Genomic DNA, 9,040 nt, shown 5'->3' on the forward strand with positions numbered 1-9,040 from the left:
GTGTTTGGGATTCATTAAGAGACAAGTAGTAAGGTTGTAGCTGTTAACAAGGTGTTTGGGATTCATTAAGAGACAAGTAGCGTAAGGTTGTAGCTGTTAACAAGGTGTTTGGGATTCATTAAGAGACAAGTAGCGTAAGTTTGTAGCTGTTAACAATGAGATTGAGTGGATATTGAGGGATTATATGATCCAGTGTTTAAATTCTGATATTTGTGTGTGAATAAAAGCAACTGATGTTGAAGTTGTCTTCTTGTGTAAGATTTAATAAGAAAGTATTTTGGAGCCATAACAGTATATATCAATAATTAATTAAGCTTTTGGTTCTCTGTCTTGTGATCAACTTCCCTGATTTAATTTTTAACTGGGTACTAAACACACAACTTATGTAGGTTTAAATCTCTTTTATATTTAATGATGTGGCATGAACAATTATGTATTTTTAAATCATATAAACACTATTACCATACTCAGAAGAAATAACGTAATGTGAGGTTACATATGACCATAAAATACCGCAAGAAACGTTATTAACCCTTTCCAAATGCTCCACCACTATTGTGGAAAGTTTGTTTCACCTCGTTTGGCCACAGTTTTTGCCAAGTTTAAAAGAGCATAGTTTGTTTTGCTAACAATAGGTGGCATGACAGCAGCATTGCAAAACATTTTGGAAACAAGCTGGTAGGCCATCAATTGGAGATCCATATGATGCTCAGAAACTAGAAAATGTGGAACAACAACTTGCAGTTTTCACTGAAACCATTCATGACTGTAGAGTTTGTAATGAAAGGATTGCAAGAGGATTGTTAAAGAATTTTGTACATTATAGATGTGGATAAATTAAAAACGGGTGAATCGGCTTTGGCGGAACATGTGGTGAATTTTAAACATATTATTGATTGGGATAATGTAAAAATTCTTCAACAGTTAACGGATAAAGATGAATTAAATATAAGAGAATAGTTAGAATTTGTTAAAAACAAAATAAATACAAATAGAGATTTAGGCCCAGGAGCCACCGAAATACATTTTTGGAAATTATTGTTGTAAATGGCACCATTGCTAATTATTCACATACCTTAAGTTTATAAGCAATGTTATATGTACTTGTTGTTGGATTCTCCTGAAGATGGTGTAATTATTTACACCCAAACACATAGTTTTATGTTTCTTTTAACTTGTATATTTTTAATTTTTTTAACTTTACAAATAAATATTTGTATAAGTAAAAAAACATTGATCTTCATTTTATTATTTTATTTAACATCTTTGCCCAAGAACTTTCAGTTTTTACGTATTGACTTTTATCTTTGTTTTTCAAAATCAAATTGAAATGGCAAATCTAAAAAGAAAACAAAAAATTTAAACATTGCCAATAGGTTTTCCCTCTGTGGGTAAGTCAACATTAATGAACACACTTGCTGGAGTATACTCCGAAATTGCAGCCTATGAGTTTACCACTCTTACAACTGTACCTGGAGTCATTAAATACAAAGGTGCCAAGATACAGATGTTAGACTTACCTGGTATCATTGAAGGTGCTAAAGATGGGAAGGGCAGAGGAAGACAGGTTATTGCTGGTAAGCAACAGTTCTGACTTTTTTTTTATCAATAATTGGAACTTAGACATTTTACTTGAGTTTAACTTAAACGTTATTAAAACAAAGCTTTTTTGGGTAAGAAGCTTATATCATTTACATGTCTAAAATAACTTCATACAAGACTTCTTTTAAATGTTAAATTATGTGGTCAGTTTTTTTTATTTCTCTCTTAGTTAACAGCTTGAAAATAGTAATGTTAAGCCATGAAATTTCAAAATAAGAATTAATGAATAATAAAAATAAAATTAACATATCATGGTTTGCATAAATGACATCAATGTTATAAAAAGAAGGTTCGTATGTTTATTAGAGCTTTAAGTTTTTTTACTTGTTTAATTTTTATAAGACTGTTTTCATATATTTTAATTGGATTGGGTGGTTTGTACTCAGAGCTACTGATTATTATTACATAAGTGCTTATATTTTTCAGTCACTATCATATGCGAGATACTGATTAATACTTAGTTCTCGAGTTCCCTTTGTTTACAGTGGCTCGTACTTGCAGCTTAATCTTCATTGTGCTTGATGTGCTGAAACCATTGCAACACAAGAAGATTATTGAGAGAGAGTTGGAAGGGTATGGAATTAGACTTAACAAACAACCACCAAATATCACATTGAGAAAGAAAGAAAAAGGAGGAATTAACCTACAAACATTGGTAGGAAGAAATATTTCAAGTATTATTAATTTGTAGATTAAATATAACACTATATATATTTTAATTTCCCTGAAAGGGGGCCAAAGGCCTTCTGGAGGGGGTCATCTGTTTTAACTACTCACACCACTATACAGTATTATATTGTCTGTCCGTCAGTCAGTAGACATTATAATGATGTCACATAAGTGACGTGTAACATTGCACACAAACATTTTATATATCTCGGAGTGTTTGCTAGCACTCTCTATGGAGAAATGTAATGAAACAATGGCCACCACTGTTGCAATAATACATAAACTCAGCTGAAGTTTCCATTCCAATAGCCACCATATGAAGAACCATTTCTTGAGTTATGCCCACTTCCTACTTTGACCCGTAAGACACTTCTGCAGCCAATGACTGACAATTAATTAATAACATGAAACATTGTGGAAGGACATTAAGAGCTGGTTGTTGAAAGTGGGTAACAGAAAGCATGGCTACCGCCACTACCTCTTCCTACAAAGTCACCTTGACCATCGCACAGTGTATACCATGTTTTAAATATATACATAGTGAGTTCTTAAAACTTATACAAAACGTTTGATGAGGTAATAATGAAAACTATAATAATATGTTATAAATTAATTGTGTGAAAGTTGGGATTTTCGTGTCATTTATCCTAGCATCCACCCAGCTCATTTTTTTAAATTTTGTAACCCAGACAAAGGACGGGTATATCAGCTTGTAATTTTATAAATTTTGAAGTATAGAGTACATTATCTTCAGTTTGTAATAATGATCATAAGTGACTAGTTTATTATAAACTTGTTGAACATATCAAAGATCACTGAAGTACTTGCATCAAAATATAGTAATATAAACTTTTCACATTGTTATGTCTGTTAACTCATTCACTGCATCAACTCATCAGAGTCAATGCTATCTAGTAAATCCATAAAATAATCGGAATTTTTCCCAGCTTTGGTGGCACTTGCTGCCATAGCAGGAAGATGTTGTCATATAGGCCTCTCTAATATCTTGAGGGAAACTGACACGTAGAAGATGGAAATAATTGACTTACTTTATAGTGGAATGTTGATGGACAATATTACCACAAAAATTTATGATCCAACACCTCGCAAAGGAATTTTAAAAGCAAGAATCCATATGTGTGGAATGAGTTAAAAAGTGAAATAATAGTTACCATAAGTGGAATGAGTTAAAAAAGTGAAATGATAGTTACCATAAGTGGAATGAGTTAAAAAATGTGAAATGATAGTTACCATAAGTGGAATGAGTTAAAAAAGTGAAATGATAGTTACCATAACCTTGAAATTATTTAATTTTTAACATACGATCAATTTCTAATATCTTGCACAGAAAAGTAAATTATTGCTTAAGAAAACATACAGTGACAAACTTTGAAGATGTTTTCATGCCAGAAAGAATTCCAGACTTCTGTTTGAAAGTGTGGTGTTTTGCTTTATCAAGAACTTACTATATAAAAGAAAACACAAACTGGCTCACGTGAAAGTTTATCAAAGTGTGCTTTAGATGTAACAGAGTTGGGGAATGGTACATTGTTCTATGTTAGAACAGAAGTCTTTTAAATCTATTTGATTCATGAAATATATAAGATTACTCATTAATGTGTAAATACTAGCATATCTATTTTTTCCATTTAGCATAAGAACAAAGTTATGGTATATTTTGAATAAATAACTGATATTAATTAGTTTAAAAAAATTTGATTTAAGCCTGATTTGCTTCTTAGTGTGAGCTTTATACATTTATTCTGAACGTACTGTGGTATTCTAAATATTTTGAACACGCGTATTTATGTGTTGTGTGTATACGTAGGAAGAAAAGAAATGGTCAAAACAATTGTTTTTGTTATTCCCAAACATAGTCTCAGTTTTGAAACAACTTGTTCCCTAATAAATAACTCCAAAGAAAAACCTTTTTTAAGAAACTTTTCCTTGTATTCAACTTACTCTGTTTTGAAGTGTTTAGTAACCTTGAAATTATAGATTCACATTTCTGTACATCATAACATAATGTAGTCTAGAACCTTGATGACTGCTTTCTTTTACAATTTCTTGATAAATTGTTTCAATTATTACATAATTCTTGATCCAGATAAAATGATTAAATGGCTCACTAAAGATGCATTTAAATGGCTTCAGTAATTTATGATTTATTGTTTGTTATTTACATATTAATATAATGTATATAATTTCGTAGACAAGACTCACCAGGAGTTACTTAATAAAGAAAATACAAGACATGCATAAGTCTGACTGGAAAGATCATTAGAATAGTGATTCCCTGCATTAAAACAATTACTATTTATAAAATATGTCAGAAAGTGCTTTTTCAATGTTCTAGTAACTTAACCTACAAACACCAATTGAATGTATTTTATGTATGTATGTATATATATTACAAGGTCCTGCAACTTTCAACAGTAATATAGTGCAGCTCAGCAAGTGTTCACAAGCTAAAAGATTAAATTCTGAAGTGTTTGCAATATACTAATAAATTTTATGGAAAAATTGAGTGCTTACATTTTTTATCATCATTTAAACAGTTGATCATAAGTAGAAGTGCTAGAAATTTTGCTTCAGTGCCAGTTGGCACTGTCCTCTGACATTGCCATGGGTGTATCCCTCATGTTAAATATAAGGGTATATACACAAAGGCTACTATGTTTATTGTGGTTTTATGTATTACTGGATTTAGTTGATGGATGATGCCACATAAAATGGTTCACATTAGCAAGGCTTAATGCTTACAAGTAGGTCTTGAAATAACAGCATAATTACCTGCTCAATACAAAACAAAATGATAACATTTCTGTACTTTTTTATACCCCAGTTACTTTGACTAGTGTAAACGTGTCTTAATGACATGTTCTCACCTAATGGTTTTAAATAACAGGAAATAATTACCAAATGTTCTATTCTAAGCTGTTATTTTGTCTGTCATGATATGCCTTTGATTATCTATATTAAATACTTTGTTGTGTTTACTTTTATTTCCTTACAGGTGCAGCAATCAGAACTTGATTCAGATATGGTTAAAACTATTCTGTCCGAGTACAAAATTCACAATGCTGACATCCTTTTAAAATGTGATGCAACATCAGATGACCTTATTGATGTAATAGAAGGAAACAGAATCTACACTCCATGCATATATGTGTTAAACAAAATTGATCAGATATCCATACAGGTAATAGACTTCTATTATTTGGATGTAGATTACGTATAAGCAAGTTACAGTTGGTTATGTTATCAACTGCTGAACATTATACAGTGGTGGTAGAGGATCTTTGTTCTTATGATATACCAATTATCAATCAGTTATGAACAGTTAAAACCTGATACAGGTTAGCTCATGGCAGTTCAGACCAATAAGAATATAACTCATTATTTTTCAAAGAACAAGCCAGTTTTAATTTACAGGTGATTTTTCATTTTGCTACTTTAAGTTCACATGGAAATATTTAAAAAAATTACTTAATAGCTACCTTTACTTATTATCCCCGAACCTGCAAAGGAAAATTTAGCTGTTTTCTTTATAAAAAAAAAAAATTGTAATGAGAGAGAAAGTTTATTGAAAGAAACATTGACTGGTTAGCAGTCATGTACATGGTATTTTGGTGGATCAAAGTGGTGTTTAAGAACATGGAATGACTTTTGCTGGTCTCTCCAGGAGCTGGACATCATCTACAGAATACCTCACTGTGTTCCAATCTCTGCACATCACAAGTGGAACTTTGATGACCTGCTTGAGATGACGTGGGATTATCTCAAACTAATTAGGATGTGAGTACAAACACGCATGAGAGATGTCACTTTTAATATGGGAAAAAAAATCTGTTCAGCAGTTGCTATGGAGAGTAAAGTCAAAATGCTACTTTTGTTCCTAGGAATTACCTCACACTAATTTTCATGCTTGGAATAAACTGTTCGTAAGGATAGACAGTTATCATATCACAGATTATTGTGAATCCTTTAATGTCATATATTTTTCAATGAATACGTATATTTATATGTTTTACTAAGTGTGTTTCTTCTGCAAAATTAGTTTTAAGATAGAAATATATCTACACTACATTATGGCAGAGTAAAGTTTATTTGTCATTTTAAGAAATTAACCTTTTTTCTTCATAAATGCCAATTTAGAAAAGTGTTACTGAGAAAGATTACACAATCTTATTTTCATTTAGCAGATGTGATAATGTTAGGCATTTTGTGCTTCCCTTTGCTTCCTGTATTTTGCAGTTTTACCTTACATTATCGTCATACTTTTATGCCATTTGTATACATGTTTTGTTAATCAGGTTTTCTAAGAGTCTTCTGGCATTGCAACTTGATTAAAAAGCATACTGATATTTATTTCATTGTAAACTGATTTGTTTAGCTAAGCCATAACACTTTCAGTTTTTTGTATCTTCTAGATACACTAAACCTAAAGGTCAGCTTCCTGATTATGAGTCACCTGTTATTTTAAGCCAAGAAAGAAGGAGTGTTGAAGATTTTTGTAATAAACTTCATCGATCAATCATTAAGGAATTTAAATAGTAAGTTGTGAAAATATATTTATTTGAAATGGTAGGAAACAAATTGTTTATAAAGTTTATAGACCTAATATTTGTGATTTAAAAAAAACAAAATCAAATGAACTACCATGTTTTTTTTCCATATTCCTCTTAATTTGTTTTATTAGGTATTCTTCAGAAATGGTTTATGAATTTCATGTTTCTAGAAGTATAAGATTAGTGTACGATGCATGGTTTATAATGTGTATCATAGTTTACCTGTACTAATTTCTAGATTGTGATTCAAACAATGCATTCTAACCAATATGATAGTCTTATCTTATTTGCAAGTATTATGTAATCATACAGTTTTGTTATCTTCGAACTTGGAGCTGCAAAAAATTGCCTTTCATGTAAAATTTGTTTTTAAAGGAAGTGTTAATTACAATCAAAATTAAATTTTTTACATATGGGTTTTCATGAAACAACCAGTAAAAAAAATTAGTATAGTTGTGGCTTGAAATTACAGTTTTCACTTGATAATGGTATCTCGGGTAGAGTTTTCATGTTGAGCTAATGTTTCTTATTATATTATAAGCATGTTTAAACATGTAGCCTGCAGACATGAGTCTCTCCAGTAATAAGTGTTTTTTTTTTTTTCAGTCATACTTGTTTTAGCATTTGTATAATAAAAAATTTACTAAAATAGCAAAGGCATCTAAGTTAAACCATTAGTGAATGTTTGTTAAATGCTTAACATTAACATTTAGCCCAATTTGCTACAAGCATTTTGTGTTAAGAAATATAATCTTGAAAGAAACTAATAAATTAGTTGCTTAGTTGCATAGTGTTCACAGGTGAGTATTTCACCATCATAAATCTGATCATATGGGGCTCCATAAACATCATGTGATGAGGCAGTATCCTTAACATTCATTCGAGAACCAAACAGTCAGTTGTTCTGTAACAGTTTATCCTTTTGTGTATAGAACCAGAAAAATCAAAATGGTGGAATTTGTTATGTCAAACAAATGTCTAGTTCAGTTGATAACTGTGTTGAAATCTTTATTAAACTGCTGTACCAGTTTATTGAAATGGAGAGTTTATCTGAAAATCTGAGCCTAATTTGTTGTTACGGTGTATTTAAATCTTGTAAAAGCAGAACATTTTTAAATACCATCTTTATTTTAGTCACATTTTTTTACTTATATGAGAATAGTGTTTAAATATAGAAAATCTCTATCATTATTATTATAAAAACACATTCTTGAATTTCTACACTGTCTTGTGAGTTTGTAACTTGTGACAAATGTTTTACCATTCTCTGAAGTTTTGTGTTAAGAATATACATTTGTGGTATGTACATGTAATCATAAAGTTATAGAATCATTATTTTAAAATAATTCTTTATATACATACAAAGAGCAGGTTGCAGAAAAAAATATTTTAAGTATAGTTTATCATTGCAGTCATTTGAAAATATTTAAATATGGCTTTTATAAATAAAAAATCATGTAGTACATGTGTAAGATTCTTAATGACAGACAGCTTTATTGTGAATTAGTTTTCATTTCTGACTAGTTTTTCCACACTAACAACAAGATTTTTAATAAGTTTTTTTTTCTTCTTTTAGTGCTTTAGCATGGGGTTCATCTGTGAAACATAACCCACAGAAAGTTGGAAAAGATCATATATTGAATGATGAGGATGTTGTTCAAATTGTCAAGAAGTAAGCCTTTGGAAACATTTTTAGAATTTATTATGATAATTATTTCTTATCTAATTTTCCACCAATTAGTAGATTTCTAACTTTTTAGTGTCACCCAGTGTTGATCATGCAATTTGCAATAATCTGATTTAGTATGGGAGTAGTAATTTATTGCCTATTTTATTATTTTAATGACACACTCAAAATCGAGCTTTCTTAAACAAGTATTACCATATTTTATTCCAGCCCAACAATGAAGTATTTTTTTATGTTTTGAAATTTTGCATATAACTTATGTCAATTTTTACAGAATGTCTGTTTAAAGCATGAATTTTTTGCATAAAATTAATTACAAATTCTTAAATTAATGTAGAGATGGCATGGATTTAAAAAAAAACTAAGGATTATCAAGCACAATAATGAAAATTTGATAATTTAGTTAAAAACAAGTTCAGGTGGTACTGATTGAGAGGAACTAAAAATTGCAATTGTTACTGCTGGTGGACCACGCGCAGTGAATCAAAATTGGGGTAGTTCCTTAAAAAGG

The 9,040-nt window shown here is 30.2% G+C and overlaps 1 protein-coding gene across 1 annotated transcript in view; it reads left to right on the forward strand.

Annotated features, from left to right (window-relative positions):
• The window catches only part of LOC106457728 (GTP-binding protein 128up-like), a 17,875-nt gene that overhangs the window by 6,383 nt on the left and 2,452 nt on the right, over positions 1-9,040 (forward strand). The window contains exons 3-8 of the mRNA XM_013917171.2: positions 1,377-1,577; positions 2,088-2,257; positions 5,288-5,473; positions 5,957-6,069; positions 6,705-6,827; positions 8,419-8,514. Coding sequence (XP_013772625.1) covers positions 1,377-1,577; positions 2,088-2,257; positions 5,288-5,473; positions 5,957-6,069; positions 6,705-6,827; positions 8,419-8,514 — 889 coding nt within the window. The remainder of the gene's footprint in view (positions 1-1,376; positions 1,578-2,087; positions 2,258-5,287; positions 5,474-5,956; positions 6,070-6,704; positions 6,828-8,418; positions 8,515-9,040) is intronic.

Source organism: Limulus polyphemus, unplaced genomic scaffold (assembly GCF_000517525.1).
Source record: "Limulus polyphemus unplaced genomic scaffold, Limulus_polyphemus-2.1.2 Scaffold366, whole genome shotgun sequence".
In the NCBI taxonomy this organism is placed as follows: domain Eukaryota; kingdom Metazoa; phylum Arthropoda; class Merostomata; order Xiphosura; family Limulidae; genus Limulus; species Limulus polyphemus.